This window comes from Synchiropus splendidus, chromosome 1, assembly GCF_027744825.2.
Source record: "Synchiropus splendidus isolate RoL2022-P1 chromosome 1, RoL_Sspl_1.0, whole genome shotgun sequence".
Taxonomy (NCBI): Eukaryota; Metazoa; Chordata; class Actinopteri; order Syngnathiformes; family Callionymidae; genus Synchiropus; species Synchiropus splendidus.
In genome coordinates, this window is record NC_071334.1 from 54,917,137 (window position 1) to 54,936,859 (window position 19,723).

Consider the following 19,723-nt stretch of genomic DNA (forward strand, 5'->3'; position numbering starts at 1 on the left):
CACACACCCATTTTCACACTGACGGCAGTAGACTGCGACGCAGCACGCCGCCTTAACCGTCAGGGTCTAACCATGGTTATGCGTCTTGCTCAGCGATACAACACAAATATGTCAGGAACAGCGATCGAACTAGCCACCACTCAGTCAGACCGTTCTACCATCTGAGCTACGGTATGTCGCCCAAAAATAAATCACAAAAAAATGGGTGAAACGCCGCAAGCTTTGCTGTGTGTTGTTTGTTTATCTGTTTCTTTCTGACCTTATTTTTGCATTCAACTTGCAATGAAAAAGGGATGACAAGTTGTTGCAATGTTCCCATAACAGCTATTGTTAAATAAAACATTCCTGATTTTCGGTGACCTGATATCTGGTTTGATGATGATGCTGGTGGATGCTTTTGCGATTATTTGATGAATTACTTAAGTGTACAGCTTGTCAAGTAGTCATTGTTTTTAAACAGAAATATCCCACCTATTATGAAAGCATGATGTTCATCCATTTCCGAGTAAATTGGTTTTGAAAATAAGCAGCTCCTCAGTCGGGAGTGCGATGTCATGTGGTTTGGATGTGACACTAACGTAAACTAATCGAAGCGCAGGCAGCTTCGTCTTATCCAAGATGGTGCTTGAGTCAGTTTGGGCTTTGTTAGCTTTCTTGTGAGCTTTCTCACAGGGATTCTTTAAGGAGCTGTCAATGATTTGGTGACATTTTGAATTAGTTGAAACAGGAGCAGATTTCCAGCCCAAGTGCGTCGCCCACTTTTGTAGTCCTTCGCTCATATTAATAGAGCACGGAGGGGACATTTTTTTTATTTGTATTTTTTTTGGTAGTCGCACACAGTCCGCAAATTGGTTTTGGTGGAAGAAGTTGGCTGTTTGTGTCTATGATAGTGAAAATACATTCACCGTAGCAGCGCTGTGCCAGCCGCAGGAGCCAATACGGAGGCTGCTTAACAACCGCCACGCGACCCCATAGTATGCTGCGCTAACCAAGGGGTACAAACCTCTGCTGATGCTGCACTTTAGCCGCGATATGAAATCCTGTAGCGCACCACTTCAGAGGGACAGTCGCTTCTTCATGTGTGAATGAAGTATCCGGGGAAAATATTTGAGAGGCTAAGCATTCATTTAACCAAGTGTATCGACCTAGTTGGCATTTTTTGTAAACTTTAACTTGATTTGACATTTTTATTTTGATGTGCAGCTTTTCTACTCGACATTACTGAAGACAAAAATCACAACAAAAAAAGATATCAAATTGTTCTCTTTGGCTTCTCTTTGACAAGTGTGAGAGGTGTATGTCACCAGAATGAGACTGAGTTTCACAGCATTTCTCCTGTCTTTCACGCATAAATCTTATTTTGTTTTTAAAAGGAAGTATTCGATGTCGATTTATTTGAATGGAAGGACTCTACCCTCCAAAAAAGCATAATTGCTTGTCCTGAACAGCACCTTTGTGAAGTTTCATTTGAAGCAAGGATGTGTGATTTTTTTTTTTTCTTTTGCCTGAAAGCATCTTCAAATGAGTTTGTAAATTCACCTGGAAGTGGTATGCATTATCCATTACTTGAGCCGCCCCTCGTCCTGACTTTTCAACTCTCTCTGAACCAGACAGCCACTATCTTTCCCGAAGCAAGAGCTTTTGCTTCTCCAATATACTGTGCAGCAGTTGGAATCTGCAGCGTGAGCGTGCACTGAGCATTTGTATAATCTCAAACCATATTACTCCTGCAATTGGAATCCAACATGACCAGTTCCATTTGGTGAATTTAAACACCCTGTGGCAGCAGTCGGATTAGGATGGGCACCGGATTATATAGGTTTTTTTAAGAGGAACATTAATCCATTTTTCTGAATCGAAACTTAATTCTCATCGGTGCTGTTTTACTTACAATTGCACGTACCAAATACCACTCACTACTCATTCATCTGGTACTTTGACGGAATTCTTGTATGGCAAATTTCACAATAATTTCTTACCACAACAATAACACAAAAAGTCAGGTAACCGACCATTTATATCACTGCAGCAGCATCATCTCTTCCTCGGAGACTCAACACCACGGTCGCTAATGTTTCAGTGTTTACCACTCCAATCATCTCACTAATGTATTTGCTCAACACCGAAGCCGTTTAAAAAAGGAGGGAGTTAAGCTTCCGAACACTGCTTTTGATGCTGAGGAGATAAAAATGAAAAATAAAGTTGACAGAACAAACACGCTGCACAAGAGCCAAGTGGTGCCTTGTTAAGCCTCCCACCTTTTTAAGTCCTTCTCCTTCCATAAAGACGGCAGGCAGCGCGTCGTAAATCTGAAAGCCGTGTTGGCCAGGCCTTATGCTGTGATGAATATTCTCCAGTAACTTTTCAGCCGGCCTGGCTGCTTATGATTATGAGCCTCCGTGTGTGTTTGAGCAAAGTAATCCAGCTTTCAATGACAAAGAATAACTATATTGATTGGCACAGTAATGAATAAGCAGCGTGAGCCCAGGAAGGAGGGATGATAGCTGTAGTCTATCTCATCACATTGCACGATGGAGAAGAGCTACTGTGCAAGTTTCCCTTCACAACGGATTAGCAACGTCACATAACACATTACATTCACTTTCTTTTGATCCAAGTGGGGGGGTTCTGACTTTAACAATATCAGTGGATGTTCACATGAATAAAAAATAATAATCCAAAAAATATTATTATCATTATTTGTCTTCAAACATGACATCTTCTGCCCACAGACACAAATTTGACATGAAAAGCAGAGAAAACGGCCCTGGTTTCTGAACATATCCACAATGAGGTTGAGAGACTCTCGTGTTATGCCCTTTTTAAAAACCTTTTGACTGCCATTTTATGCAACACGTTCTTGTTATAATGTGCCACTGATCAACTGCCCGACTAGCTGACCTGGGCTAAACTATTAGGTGGGTCAACTTGCCCTTCTGGTGTCACGTAACTCTGTCAGACATGTGGTGAGTCGGTCTCCTGTCCATTGTTTGGAATAGAGCCCATTGGGTCAGTACTCTCTCATTGGAGTGAGGGATGGGCGATTATGGGGCAATGAATTGAACATTCTACCTCAGTTTTATTAATGGTTGGTTAAGTAATAAACATAAACTGATCTAACCACACTTCTACACCACAAGCCGACCCTCTATCACAGGGGTGGGCAGTTCAATTTCCTAAGAGGCAGGTTATATACTGTGACAGCTGAGAGGCGCTGTCAAGCCCAAAGAAAGGTGGGTAAGAGAAAGGTGAAAATAAAAATCAAGAGAATGTTGGTTGTTGTGATTTATTTAATTTACACCACGTTCAATTTAAAGATTCTCAATGTGTCTCGTACATTCCAAAATCAATTGTGATGTATTTTAAAGGACAAGAAATACTCCTAAAATAGTCAACGGAAAAAACAAACAATAAAAAAAAAATCATAATAATTAATAATGAAACGAGGACGTTATGTTTGAGTTGCATCATGATGAACAAAAAAAACAACAAAAAAGAACAAAAAAAAACAATGCACAAGACAAAATTGTCAGAAACATCCCGACATGTTTTATAGTTTTATAGTTTCACTGTGATACCAGGAGGGCCACATGAATACAAAGGGCCGTATTTGGCCCCGGGGCTGCACCTTGGCCACGTTTGCTTTATCACAATGGTGGTGTTAATCCAGCTTCTACAGCTTTTAAAGAGCAATACTGAGAAGCTCCATCTTTGTTAGCAGAATGTGGCTAACCACAATTAGCATGTGCTACGTGGATCCAGCATCAAGCCCTGGACACACATCTGCCTCAGGTTGTTGACTGAATCGAGTTTGAAAACAAGAGTTTGCTGCAAATATAAGCATGCATTTTTTGATCTGCTGCTCTGTTGCATCTGCACCTATCTGTGATGCTGCTGCACTGAGTGAAACCCTGGAAAACAGAATCTGGAATAAACAGCGCAGCAGCTTTACGGATGTTTGAAGCCCCAACTGACTTTAAGTTAGGAGACAACTTTAATTGAGTGAAAGCGAAGACCATAATTTCACTCCAAAAATAATAAATTTTCTGCGATTGTGGTCCATAATTTATGAACAAATGTCCTGTTTCTTATGCAGCGCGGTAGTTGACTCGGGAATTAGTGATATTTGAATCAATGTTAAACAAGGATTAAGGTGATCTGGCCTCATTGCGAGTCGATATTTTATGATTTAAGGCCGACACTGTCACGACCACATCCTGTCATGCTGAATCCACCGATGACAGGAATAACAAGAGCAGGTGGCCTGCGCCAGCACCCGAGGGTTGCTCTGACAACTGACGCGTCCAATCCTAGTTTGACCTCCCTCGGGAGAAGACAACTGAACACGGGTTCCTCTCCAACAAATTTGACACCGTACAGTGTAATGACAGAGAATAAACTCCTATGAAATGGGTGACTCAGAAATGATGGTACTAGTTGCAAATCTAAAGAACAATGGACCTGAACAAGATTCATCAGTGTCAGGTGAAGAGAAGAAAGCATGTCAACGTGTCATGACATGTTCGAATCAGTGTCATCAGTAGGGAAGCATTATTTGAGGTAGGTGTAATTACTCACAGGTTATGTTATAAGCACTGCTACTGCCCTTGGAAGGGTTATGTTCTTCAGGCCAGGGTCTTTGTTCAGAGATTTCTCCTCTCCAATAATGAAACCATGAGACAGTGGTTGAGCAAGAAATATCTGGAAACAGTTATGAAGACATCCATTTTATTTCTTTTTATAATTCACAATATCCCTTCAAGCTACCTATAGACATTTACAATAATACAGTACAATGCACCCAATAGGTACCAGGGAAGATAGAATTGAGAGATACATAGGAAAGGCATTACAGAGTAAACATGCTAAAGTTCACCAAACCAAACAGAGTGCAGAAATGTACTATCCATTTAATATATCTATAGAATAATAATGTGCTATCTATTCTCTATGGGCATCAAGAAACGGCTTCCCTTGTTTATCCAAAATATCTGAAGTCTAAGTGAGTTGTTCCATCTGATAGATTTCCATTACTTTGTCAAGCCGCATCTGATAGGTTGGTGGTTCAGGTTTTTGCCATTTAATTGGAATACATTTCAGAGCAGCTCTCAGTAGTATCTGCCAAATGAGGTCCTCCTTTTGATAGAATCAGTTATGTGTTCCTTCACACTTCAGTTGTGCTGCTGAAATAATGTATACATCATTTTTGGGATGTGTCTGTTTGATCTCTACTGTAAAGGAGGCATGAGAACTTGCTACGCGACAAGAAACTTTCTCCCAGACATGCATTTTGGCATTTTTTAGTTTTTTTAATATTTTAGAAAATATCATAATTTCCCATTATATAATTGGCTGATCATGCGAAAAGAAGGCTCCAGATAGTTGCAACTGCAATTCTACTCTCCCCCTCCAATAGTCCAACACCGAAAACTTCAACACTCATTGCAGGCTTTGGATCACACTTTGTTCTGAAGCTTCTCCATGAGGATGATCAGAACCGGCACCGCTTTATACTTGACAACTTGGACAACAAAGAAATGATCAGATAAAGAGCATGCGTGTGATACATGGGTCAGAAAGTCAAAATCATTTAAACTTCTGTTGAACCGCTTCTGTTCGGTCTCCAGTCGACCGGGCAGCGAGTCACGGAGTTGGTGCTGTCACCGCTGAAAGTGGAGGAAAATTTTGGAGTGGGTTACTAGAATTTTGTCAGAGGTCTGGCAGACATCATTTAACCTCAATGTTGCATATTTTTATTGAAAAAAAACACTCATTTACGCTGTCGATTAGACGTGAGAATCATTGTTAAAGGCTGCTCTGCGCGGTGTTTGATCATCACACGCCACTATACACTGAATGTTGCTTTTTATGCACTGTGCGGCCACCGAATGTTCATTGCATCCCTAGTGACAACAGTTGAAGCAGGACCAGTGCTGTTGTGCTCTATATTTACTAGCATACATTTTGCATACCTTTTCCTTTCAAAATGCTGCTCATGTTCATAAACCCGCCAACATGTGCATTATGAATGGCAACGTCTCTTACTTTTTTATGCATATATATATCCACTTTGCTTCGAGGTTGCAGTGCTGAAGTCAGATGCCCGAGCTGCTGAGAGCTGCTGTGGTCTAATGCGATTGCCAGTCACTGCGAACATGTGGCGGCTGGTGTTGCTGTCAGATTAACCTACACACAAATGCATTGTCACAGACACTCAGGATAAGTGTGCGTGCAAAGTACTGTAAACTCTCCAGTACACACTGACAGTGAGGAGCTGTTGACTTAATGAGTTAGAAATGAAGGATTAAGTTGAAGTACCTGCTGGAGTTGTGCTTTGTTTTAAGCTCTTCCAATGAGTTGAAAGTGCATCGATGTGCATGGTCAAAGAGTGTTACTGCAAACTGTTGTAAAATCACAAAAAAAAAACAAAAAACAAAACGCACCACAGCCCACGTTTGTCTATTTTTGAGGAGGGGTAGCAGTGAAAATTACATTCACAGGTGGCAATATCCACGACTCAATCAAGCATATACTTTCAAAGGGAATTCTTGAAACATTTTTCTATTGTGGTGAATGAGAGCTGCGCCATGGTGATGTAACCTCATGCTGCCTTCAAGGAGCCCAGCGGTTGGTCTGGTGTGTCACCTGGAGAAAGATATACAGTCAAGAGGTTTGTCATAGTGATATCTAGGCTGCCACACTCATCATGGAATATTGTCTGGCAGTGATTCAATAGAACAGCATGTTTGACGGTGTAATAAATGTGTAAGTGAAAGAAATGCAAGATCCTTTTTTTAACATTTAACAAAATATATATATATTTTTAACAACATGGTTGATACTCTAAAGTGACATGAATAAGCATACCCTCCATTATTCTGTTTTTTTTTCTTTCTTTTTTGGTCCATTGACAACAGCAATAACCAGCCCAAAAAATCTGGAATGTTGCCCCTACAAGCATTTTACGCAAAATAAAATCACTTTGCAACTCCAACGCTGCTCTCTGTTCGTCTGACTCCCAGCATTTCTGAGCTCTCATTATCTGCTTTCAGAACCCATTTGAGTTTTATTAATCACAATGAACATTGTGGAGTTATTGTTCAGAGACGCCAGAGTAACTGCACAACACGGACTTATCCGTATTTGGACAGACCTACTGTGTTTGGTGGCAGTCGGCTCATTAAAGAGATACAATTTTAAAGGTCCATTGTTAACAATATTGCGAACAGCGATCACGAGAAACACCACATTTGATGTGCAGTTTGTACCACATTTGCAGTCATATTACTGAATCCTCAGCTCAGAGACTGCTGCACTGGCTGAGGATTCACTGGCCCTTGATACCAACTCAGACAAGCTACAGACAGTATACACCGATACTATTACTGTACCACTTTTGTTTGGAAGAATTCATGTGACGCGCCCTGTTTTGCTGTGTGAAATATAAATCCTGATCTTTGCAAGGGAATAATTACTGGATTATCACCTTATCGCGTGCTTAATTAAGTCCTTGGGAGAACCTCAATTAGAGAGTGTGAATGTGGTCCCTCTATCTCCAGCAGCAGAAATGCCCTCACTGACAGCAAAATAAAACAAAAGTTTTTTTCAAAGAGCCCGGGTGAATAATGGGCCTACTAGGACAAACAGAGCAGACAAGGACACTGAGAGATAACATTGCCTGCAGAAGTGCACATGTGGGTGGCAGGAAGTGACTTTGTTCCGAGGTTTGCACATCCAAAATTGGAATGATGCGGTGCTGAACGGAGCACGGCCAGCGTTCCGGCTTGGCATCGTCATCTCTAATGAAAGGAAACGGAAGAGGCTTTGGATATTGAGCTGCAACGCTGACTAAGGAGGAAGTCAACGCCTCGCAGCTCTGTACACGTTTTAAAACAACATATACCCAGTCTCAACATTTGGCAGGTTCAGCCGTTTAGCCGCCGGTCACCTAGTGAAGAGATAGGAAACCAAGCTGAGCGGTTTGGTCGTCGTAGGCTGGATGGCAAGTATAGCCGCTGTGGGTCGAGTTCGACATTGAGCTCATCTGCCAGGAAATACCTGTCCACTGCCCAGGAGAACAAATGACATTTTTCCTGTCCAGAAGATTTAGCTGGAAAGAGCTGACCTCGTGGATTTAGCTCATAAACAGTTTTGATAGATCGGTGTTCTCACTGTGGCCCCACAAAGAAGGTTGCAGAAAACCAATCAAAAATAATACAAATAAAAACTTCACCCACAGTATGAGGACAAAACTGTCCTCTGCAACACACAAATACCCCGTGAATACTCCATTTATGGCTCAAATCTTTTCCCTCACGCATTCTTTTTTTCTGTGTCTGACAATCATGCCGCAGGTGATTCAGTGATTTCTCTTGTTCCTGACTAATAGAGCCTTTTTTTAAAAAAGTTGGAGGATTGTGAATTCAAAGCACCTGTGGCATCCACTTACCTGTACTCAACTCCAAAACGGAGGCTCTTTCGCTGGCAGTCGTCACCGTGGCAACCATCTGCAACTTATGTCAGGATTTCAGTTCAAGCCTCTCTAATTCCTTTGGCATTTTCCTTCTGGTATGGTGGTGACTTACATGAATGATTAAGATTGAATGCAATATCCATTAGTCTTCTGAACACCTGAGCTTTATTATGAACTCAAATGTGCCAACCACAGCCTTAGCCACCAAAATCCAGGTATGAATCCATGGCTGCTGGCGTTTAGGCTCCACCTCAGAGTGGCAAACAGAAGAACCGACTCACACTTTTGATCATGTTATTGTTCTATTCTATGTTCTATTCTGCCAACTTCACAGAGTCCTAAACGTTTTTGTCCTCAAGACCGTCAGATAAGAGAAAAAAAATGCTCTCAGAACATCAAGAAATGTTTTTAGAACAGACATAGCACAAACAAGTGTTTCTCCATGTTACCAACGACCAACAATGAAACCTGTTTTCCTGTTTAGTTTCTTAAGCTGTCAGTGCAGCTTTTGATCATAAAAGTTTTCTGGACCACCTCCACTTCTTGTTTGTTTGTTTTTTTTTATCTGTTCTCGTCATGTTTTTCAGACAGGACATCTTCAGTCACCACAGGGAACTTTTCGTCAGCCATAGCTATATTTACCTGTAGTGCATTACTATCCTTCTATTTTCTATATGCTACATCTTGGCCAAGTCAACCAGTGTCACTGCATATCTTCCCACTGCTGACACACATCTTTACATGGCCATAAAGGATTTTCATGGCTTCGCAGACATTCTAGCATGACTTGATGATGTCACTAATGAAGTGTCCCTCAGCTACTCAAAAGCAATAATATTATTCTTTTTCTACAGTGTACCAAACTTTCACTTTCTATACCAAACATTCCTTTCGTTCGTTGTCCATAAACATAGCTCCCGTAGACCAAAATCTCAGGGTCCTATTTTATTACCGTATTATCACGACTATAAGGCGCATATTAACGTCTTCGATTTTTTTCAAAATGTGTGGCGCGCCCTTTCGTCCAGTCCGCCCAATCTGTGTGCGGACGTGTTAGAGACCACCATTAGGCGGACGTGTTTGAGAACAGACTTGTGGGCGTGGACTGGGCGTGTATTGTGTATAAAACAACAGGTATGTGCTTAATGCAGAACATTGCTGTCTTAACAACCGTGAAAATGGCAAAGAGACACGCATATGAAGCTCAGTTTAAGCTGAAGGCTATCAACTACGCCGAGGAACATGGGAATCGAGCCGCCGCGAGAGAATTTAAAATTAACGAGTCGCTGGTTCGCAAGTGGAGGAAGCTGGAGAACGAGCTGCGACAGGTGAAGAAGACGCAGCTGAGTTTCCGCGGACACAAGCCAAGGTGGCCACAATTGGAGGAAAAACTTGAGCAATGGATCGTCGAGCAAAGAGCGAGCGGGAGGAGCGTTTCGACGGTCGCCATTCGACTCAGAGCGGTAAAGCTAGCGGAGGAAATGAAAATCGAACATTTCCGAGGAGGCCCGTCTTGGTGCTTCCGGTTCATGAAACGGTGCCACTTTTCCATCCGGACGAGGACTACGGTAGCGCAGCAACGCCCGGCGGATTATTGTGAAAAGCTGGCGAACTTCCGATCCTTCTGCAGCCGACACATCGCAGACAAGGGCATCCAGCCGAGTAACATCACCAACATGGACGAGGTGCCGCTCACTTTCGACGTCCCAGTGAGTCACACGGTGTAAAAGAAGGGAACCAGCACGGTAGCGATCCGCACAACGGGGTACGGAAAGGCTTCGTTTACCGTTGTGCTCGGCTGCCACGGTAACGCACAGAAACTGCCGCCGATGGTTATTTTCAAGTGGAAAACTTTGCCTAAAGAGACGTTTCCAGCAGGCGTCATTATTAAGGCCAACGAAAAGGGCTGGATGGACGAGGACATGATGAAGGAGTGGCTGAGGCAGGTATATGTGAGGAGACCGGGTGGTTTTTTCCACATATCGCCGTCGCTGCTGGTTTGTGACTCGATGCGTGCCCATATCACCGCCGACGTGAAGAAACAAGTGAAGCAGATGAACGCGACATTTGCTGTGATTCCGGGAGGTTTAACAAAGGAACTCCAGCCGCTGGACGTTGGCGTGAACCGGCCGTTCAAAGTGAGGCTGCGAGCGGCGTGGGAGCGGTGGATGGCCGGTGGTTCGAGCTTTCGCTAAAGCCGGCATCATTTCCGGGGAGCCTCAGGACACAGACAGTGACTCTGACAGTGAGGAACGTGAACCTGCTGTGTGTGATTTAGCGCAGCTGTTCGATTCCGACACAGAGGATGAGGACTTTGATGGATTTTAATGACTACCTGAGGTAGTATTGTTGTAATTAATACCTTACTAGTACTTAAATAAAGCACAACCAAACTCAGTTTTGCTCCCGATCTATTTTTAAATACGCACGCTAGTTTGTGTGTGTGTGTTGTTGTCAGGCGGACGTACGTAGTAGTGGATGTGTATATAAGACCCGCGCCTTATCCTCGCGAGCGCCTTATCTGTGTGTTAAATACACATAACTGAGACTGCGCCTTTTCAGACGGTGCGCCTTTTCGTCGTGAAAATACGGTACCTCACATATAAAAGAGAGAATATAAGTTCACTTTAAAATTGACGTCTAGATTTTATTGATGACTTTGATGGCTTGTCCCGGCCAATGGGTACAGTGTTGAAATGCATAGTTTACAATAAAAAATATGCACAAAGACAAGTGCAGACTATTCTTTGCAGCATTCTGAAACATGCTATATAAACCTTGAAAGGGACAACTCTGGTGAAAGCCAGTTGCCAACACAACCACAAACAAGGTCTATATTCACCAAACTGATGCTGCCTTCTGGTTTACGTGAGGTAAATAGAAGACTCAGTGGCCAAAAAATATTTCCAAAGCAAATGTGATTACTTTCTGTAATGACCAAACCAGCTGGAGAGGTGATAATGGCTGGTTTCCTGATTGTTGAGTAGAACGCTAGGTTGTACAGCGTCATACGTCTCAAGAAGAGGATTTGATCTGAATGAATTTGATTGTTTTATAAAGAAACAATGAGGTATTAGTCCGATTGGATGACATTTTATTTCAGACATGGGGTAAAAACACTTTACCCAGGCTTTCTGTTAACTTCATTATCTTTAATGGATGATTCACACTGGAATAGAAATGTCAATGTAACTACCACAAGTGCACTTTCAAATGTCAAAATACTTGCTTAAAACATTCATTCTGATCAGAGTGGTCCAGGTGGCTGCAGCTTGTGAGGATGGTGAGGAAGTTGCACTTGTCATGTTTTGAGCTGTAGCTTCAAGTGAAGACACCTTGGATGCCTTTGACTGAAAAAAAAAAAAAAAAGTCCACCGTGAACAGAAGTCTCACCACTATCGGAGCATTTTGACCTTCACTACAAGAGTAGAGTAGAAATGTTGGCTAAATTACTGTCTGACATTCTGGCCTCTGCTGATCTGGCCTGGCCTTGAGGGTCTTGCTGAAAGGGACCTTGGTAGTCACGACGATTTGTGAGTGTGTGATCAGGTCAAACAGAAATGACTCGCAGCCAAGAGCTCTCTGCAGCTCCGGAGCAGAGATCACCAAGCTGTCACCTTTGGATCGCACAAGGCCAAAGCCAGATCAGAGGGTTGCCCTCTTGACCTGTTGAAATTTATGATGTTTGAGTGAGTTGAGTTTCCACTCTGTACAAGTGATGTATCTGGTAAATAGTATATATATATGCATGTGTCACTAAGCTGGCAAATCCATAAGTTATGGAAGGAGTAATTTGTACACTATGCAAGTCAAGTGAAGCGAATACATGGTGCCTCACTTGGCCTAACCGGGCACCTTGTGTGTGTGTGTGTGTTGCACCTGCATTTGTTGACAACACTGTTATGCTGAGTGCATACAAAGCAGGATTTTGTTGACACTACGTCGCAGTTGCTGCTTCTTGGCCCACAGTCAAGGTTTTGACTGGAGTGTGTGACTTAAAGATGATTCAACCGACTGCAATGTCAATATCTTCAAGAAAGTCGTCCCCACCACTTCATTTGTTCACACAGAGGATGGGAAGAATTAAAGAGTCTATTTAGTGCTCATTTACTCCTCGTTATATTCTTAATATGCACGCAATTCACTTGTAGCGGTGCTACATCTTCAATGTTGTTTTGTTTGTATCTAAATGAGATAAAGGAAGAGATAACTGAAGAAGTGGCGGAATAAAGACTTCTTTTCTGCTTTGATCAGGTTTTAAGTCGAGTTTTAATCCCAAGTTTCTGAATTTTTTGCTGGCCTAATGACGATAAAGCTTGAAGAAAGTGACAGTAATGACTCATTAAATCATAATGAGCTGCATTTAACTACAATTGATATTTATGGACTGCTGTTTGTTTGTTATTATTCTAATTATTATAATGTGAGTTTTACAACCTCCAGCAGTGAGTCCATGATTTAACCGCAGCCTTTGTGTCTGTCAGTCTGGAAAAAGTTCAGACACAGATTTGAATTTATAGAAAGAGTAGAAGAGGCGACGAAACAACTCATGACTCAATGTTGTTGCCATTCCCGAACTGGATTGTATTGACTCACACTGGAACTCTAGCTCCTCGGTTTTTGTGGATGGATGGATGGATTGGAATGATACGATTTCCGACTGTCCAACAGAGCTCATCTGAATGTTAGGATTAATTTGAATGAATTTGTATTGTGTGTTTGATGTGAAAAAAATGGACCATTAAATTGTTTATATGTCACATATTTTATATACCTTATCAAGGAGAGAAAACAAAAAAAAAAACCTTACAGACAACTATTCTGTCAGAAGGACAACTGAAAAACATTGAATTTGACCTCAGACTAGCTCTTGCAGATGTTGCCGTGTCCGTGAAATATTTACAAATTGGCCGCTTGTAGTGGGGCTCAGAGAGAGAGGAAGAACTCATCTTCCACCACTGCGTTTATGAAAGTTTGCACTCTTTTTTAAGTTTCAGATTCAGGTGGAAAACAAAGGCTGCATCCGACACAATGGTGGCGGATTCAGTCGTTTCCTTCTCCACGTAAACAACACCTGAAGGCTGGTCCAGTGAAGTTAACACTCATTTTTTGGCGATAGCATCCTGCTACTGATGTTCTTTAAAAGCATTTTTAGTTCGTTATGTTGAGGCCTTTTGGCTTGCTTACACATACATTTCTTGTGCATGAGCTGCGAAATTTACGTGAGAGACTGAAAAAGCCTCCACCGCAGACATGCTGCTCCTGAGTGCACAAGGAGTAGGAAATGGAGGAGCGGACGCATCGCAATGCGCAGGGCTTCTTCAGCGTGGCGGCAGTCACAAGTGATTGGGTTTTTGTGATTGACAGTGACTGGCAGTGATCGGCATTATCCACATTAGTGAGCGCTTTCGGTTTTGTTGGTTGTTTGTTGTTGATGGGTCAATATTGTTGTCAATCAGTTTGATGTATATCATGTCAGAAATGTTTGTCCAACCCAGTCGGAATGGATTTGCGTTTCCCCGAAAGATTGTCCTCGGTTAAAAGGGTCCTGGAAAATGTGGTGATCTGAATCATGTGCGAGTCAACGGGAGACAGCATATCAGGATGTGCAGTATATGGAAGCAATTGTGGATCATATCTTCAATTAGACTGCATTGGCAAAACCCCTTTTTTATGTTCAACCCAATGTGCATGTTTTGACTCATGAATAAAATCAAAATTCAAATATCCAAACCACAATTTCATTTTCTTCTTCATGACCGGTAATTCCGGCAAAAACATTTGATACATTTGAGGTTTAATTTTCAAAATATGCCACAAATGGCTAAAAAAATCCAGTCCGAATTGTCAAATTCAACAACAAAAAAAAGTTTTTCATCTTCAGATTGATTTTTTTTTTTTTTTTTTATAAAATGAGAAATCGTTCATCCAATCCACATTTTCATTTTTCCTTTGGTTTCACCTTTTATGACTAAACTAGAAAAAAAAAATCCATTCCGGACACACAAAAAAAGGTCCAGCAGAGTGAGTCAGAGGTGCATGTGCGCTGGCCGCTCTGAGTTTGTTCATTAGCTCGACCCGAGCAGATGAGTAATTGCAGTTTATTCAATGTACCTTGATCTCAACTAAACATGTGATGTGTTTCATGTATTTCATGTATCATTCCTTCTTGTTCGCTGTGAAGTCATTCTACTTCAGCTGGGCTACGAGTCGGCCCGAGGTGCAGTCTCACACACAGCACACACAGCTCATCTGTCATTGACTACTAACAAAAATACTATGATGCCCCAGTATCACAAACACATGCCGCACATGAAACAGAGCGATCAGTGCCTTCATTTAACTGTGTGTTTTACATGAAATACATGTGACATGTTCAGTGTAGATCATGGCAATGTAGAACGCTGAACTAAACACTTTAGATCCTCATTCAGCATGCATTTCATGAGTCATTTAAATGGTTGAAAATGCAAAAAAAATAAAAATAATAAAATAATAATAATAATAAAAATGCCACGGGGTGACAGTAGACTGACCACTACCTCTTGTGGTTGATCCGTTTCCTGTCGTATCATATGATATGGGGATTGCCATTAACATGACTCCATTCCGTTTATGTAAAATCCAGTCTGAAGAGTCGGTCCTTCAGTGGTTTCTGTTTAAATCTCGACAAACAAGAGTTGCTTCATGAACTTTCACTGAACACACAGGGGGATCGCCAATTCCTTAAAATATAAAAATAGATTTGAGGCACATTAATGCATATGGCCCGAATTGAACTGTTTCTTTGAATGTGCTTTCAAAGTACAATTTTCATGCACTTGTGTGGCTTCTCCTGCAATGTAGCCTTGTAGCCTTGTAAAAAACACAACAAAACAAGAAAAAAAGGCATTATTCTTGGTGACAAGTTTGTTTTTCACTAAATGTTTATTTCCATCTTTTGACATTCATTTTGTTTTCTTATCTTCATCCCATCTGCAGTCTGCTATTGTCTCCATCCACCATGGACAAACACAATTTTACAACACATCATTTATCCTCACTGGGGGTCTCGAGCTCAAAGACGTGCTGCTGGTTCTCTTTTTTTTTTGAGAGTGTTTGATCTAAAATGTTCTTTTTTTTCAGGTGTAAGATGTTTTTGAAAACACTAGCATCAACATACAAAAGATGAAACGGATCAGTAGTTTTACATGACAGTGCTCACCGGTTTATTTTTGGCATTAGCATATATTCGCTTGCAAGTCAGAAACATTAATACCTGTACATTCATTCTTGCTCATTTGGCCAAAAAAGGTCCTTCTCCACATGGCGGAGTTCAAGTGTCTTGGGTTCTTGTTTGGAAGTGAGGGGCAAATGGGGCATGAGAAATGTGGGTTGTGAGCGACAGAAAAAGATGGTGGTTACAGGTAGTTGATACGGATCTGCTCTGCAATCAATCAATTGCTGTGCCTCTGTGTGTCCTGCACTTCCTCCAGGTGAGGTACTCTGGGCGGGTCCAATTAAGACTCCCAGGTCCATCGGGAAAAGCAAAAAAAATACCATTTTTGTCAGGTCAGAATGTGCCATGTCATGGAATATTAGTCAATCCAAAATCCAACGTGAACAGACCAGTAGTAAAGACAATACACACATAAACATCCAAAAGGTTTACATGGCCATTCCAACGCCAAAGGTTTTCACTTTGGTCCATTTGACTGTGAATTCCATGAGACCTTGATATTACATGTACATTAAGTTATGGAAAGACGATAATCTGACATTCCTCTACCTTTAATAAGAATAAAATGAAGTGGCTGGAATCGTATCTAAAGAGCACAAAAGCGAAAATGGTCTTCTGAAGCTGTTTCATGAATCTGCGCTGCAATCTCAAGCCTGCTCCCCAATGTGTTGAATGAAGTTGATAAGTGCATTCAGACTCTAAATAGGCAGGAGGCTGATGTTTCGAAGTAGCAGAATTGGATAATTGTACTCTCTCTGTGTGCTGCATGATGGACTGGACTCAGGGCAAGAGGTCAGTCGGCGCTCTCCAGGTTGAGCGGCGTCTTTCTGGCAGCTGTGGCTTAAGCATATCAGCCTTTTAATAACTTAATGTGGAAAGAAAAATAAATGAAATTCTTTGATTTAATTGACTGCTAACATTTTTAACGTTTGGTATTTGACACTATTCTTTTGTATGCCTTTATGACTGGGCTGTGAAAGAGGATGAGGTTTCTTTTTTATTTTTATTTTTTTTATTTTTTTTTTATCGGGTATATTTGTAAGTTGTAAGATGTTTTCCCAACAAGTGCGGTAGTCCTCAGTGACCATTTGTTTTGTTTTGTTTATTTTCTATTTCTGTCCGTCTAAAAATAGTTGCTGATGAGATAGTAGTACACCAGTATGGTGTGTTTTCTTTTTTCTCCCCCATTGTTTCTTCTGCGAGATGAGATAATGTAAATACACTAATCCTCAGCATTACGGCTGCAAAGTAAATACACAACCAAAACAGACCCTGTTAGCATAAAGCCATTTTCTTTGCCGACTTCCAAATGTGATTTTCATTTAAAAGTGGATGTATTAATAACTTTGCTGCCTTAAGCCACAGACGTTTCCACTTTTTTGTTCATTGACTTACTGTGTTTATCTCTCAGTGGCTTAACACATGGCAAATCCCTGACAATTCTCTGGATGTGGCAGTCCCTGTTCATTTAGCAGGGATGTGTGTTTTGATGTCGCTGTGCAAACAAAGCCTCTTAACTCTTGCTCTCACCCCGACACAGAACAGCACACACAGGCTCCAGCGGACACACTCCTGCTACGTGACCCAGTTTGGTGGGCAAATTGAGCTCCAGAGATCCACTTTCAGGGTGGACATGCTTTTACCAATGGACAAATTGTTCCTCCTGGTCGAGAATCGATTCGACCAACACTTTGGCTTGATTCGTGCCATCACACATTTTGTTCTTAAAAAAAAATAAAAAAAAATAAATGATAATAATAATAACAACAATAATAATAACAATAATGATAATAATAATAACAATAGTTATTGTTGTAGCTGTTGTTGTTATTAGATAATAATTATTATTATTATTAGTAGTAGTAGTGGTATTATAAGCATTGTTTTATAACACAGTCTTGTACCAATGTTTGTCATGAACTTCCGGTACTGAATGTAAAGGGGGGAGTTTTTGTGTTAAATTTTTGTGTGTTTTTGTGTATTATTTGATTGATAATTACTAATACATAGTATAAATAATTAAACAAATATATGAATAAATGCTGAAATCTAAACATATATGAATAAATAAATAATTACATGGTAACATATTTATCATTACCATTATGTTTTATTTATTTGGATTACAGCCGATTAATTTTCTTATTTATGCGTGCATTTTTAGTTTATTTATCGACTATTTATTTTTCTATATTTCATATATTTTTTTGTATTATTGATTTTTTTTATATCTATTCTTAAATTTTCTTAAATATTCATTACTGTATTTCCTCATTTATTTATTTAAGCTTTCTGTCTGAATTTGCTGCACATAAAAGTATTTAATAATATATAATATCTATTTATACAGTAATTAAATAGGTCATTTTTTCCAACATCCATTAAATCATTTAGTTTGTCTCACATAGATCTATCATTCTGTATTAAAATTGTCATTTCATTTATGCTATTAAAAAAACAATGCATTCCATTCATTGCTTCCATGCTTCTTTTTCAGCAGTTGAAGGTGTGTTCGGTCCTCAAGGCGAATCAGGATCGGAGCCTGAAGATGACGGCCAGATGAAGTTTTACACCGAGCAGCACAGAGGACGACGGCGCAGCAAAGGTGCGGCTCCGTTGTGCTTCATGATGGAATGATCTTTATTTTAGTTCATCGTCCTTCACAGGAGGGTTCAGCCTCAGCTGCTGAGAGGTTAGTCAAGGAACAGAGATGTTAAATATCATCAAATATTCAGCCTGCCAGCAAACGCAGGGGGTTCTTTTACTTATTGGTTGAGATTTGTCTCAAAGATTTTTCCGTGCGAAGTGACTAAGGAGCCACTGGCTCCAGAGGGATTCAAGGAGCGCTTCCTCGGCACTGCTCCGTGGCGCTTAAAGCCGATAAATGATCTGATGTAAATCTCTGATGGGCCACTTTAATGGGAAACATAAATTTATCGTCGCTTCTCACATGGTGATGTGTGATGAAGCTTTTAAAAAGCATAAACGACATTCTGATTCGTAGGTGACCTGAACATGGTCTATGTTTGGTGCTGTGAAGTTCAGCAGCGCTTCAATTCCTTCACGCTGAACTTTGCTGCACTGCTTGACATTCCCACTGTAGTTGCCTCAGCCCTGTCCTTCAAATTCATCACCAGCCCAGGATCCAATTAAAAGTGCTCCTCCTCACCCGTAAAGCCTTCCACCAGCAGACCCCTCTCTTACCTCGGCGATGTGCTCCGCTGCCCTGCACTCTCTGTTCCTCACCAACTATCCTCCTAACGCCTCCTCAAAGGGCTGAACCTTGAGTGGCTGAGTCCTCCTCATAGTTGCCCTTTCATCTGGAACTTTAACTTCTCTGCTGTTATGATCTTCTCACTTTCTCCTTATATATATATATTTTGTTCTTTCCATTGGTTGATTGTCTACATGTAAGTAAGCTGAGCACACACCAAAAATGTCTAGAAACTATGCCAACGTGACCTCCCTGAGTGACCTCCCACATAAACAGCAAAGATGTCGATTTACTGGTGAACCCCAAAAGAATTGCACAGTTTCTATTAGTATAGATCTTCCTAGAAAACCACAGTTGCTCTTACCATGTTTAACAATCTAATCTTTGTTTTGTAGTCAATATAAGTATTTTAGAGGTGGGATTCAATTAAAAAAAAATTCTAATTAATTAAAGAATTTGTGATGAATTCATCTCAATTAATCACACTTTAAGGGTTTAAGAATATTTCAATGAATTTGGTATATTACTGAATCAAATGATGGACCCATACTTTCATTTAAACAACAATATATAGTTATTTTTCATCGGTTTGACAATAGCACAATAAATCACGATGGTGGCTACATTCAAGTTTTTATATCACCTTATTAAAAGTAAAGCTCTTTTAATACCATGAGAATATTTATCTTTAAATGAAACTTGCTCCCCATAAGTCTAAGTAACATATTCTCAGCGGATTCCTCCATGTTTGTCGTTGTTGTTCTCATCCTAACTGCCACGTGTCTTGTGCATCAGTGAGATCAGTGGACCAGGAACT

The 19,723-nt window shown here is 40.8% G+C and overlaps 1 protein-coding gene across 2 annotated transcripts in view; it reads left to right on the top strand.

The window, feature by feature from the left end:
- LOC128768919 (astrotactin-2-like) overlaps positions 1 to 19,723 on the top strand; it is a 301,659-nt gene that overhangs the window by 107,798 nt on the left and 174,138 nt on the right. Inside the window, exon 5 of one of the 2 annotated variants that reach the window (XM_053882198.1) lies at positions 18,190 to 18,297. In XM_053882198.1, coding sequence (XP_053738173.1) covers positions 18,190 to 18,297 — 108 coding nt within the window. The remainder of the gene's footprint in view (positions 1 to 18,189; positions 18,298 to 19,723) is intronic. The other variant, XM_053882256.1, reaches the window with a different exon arrangement.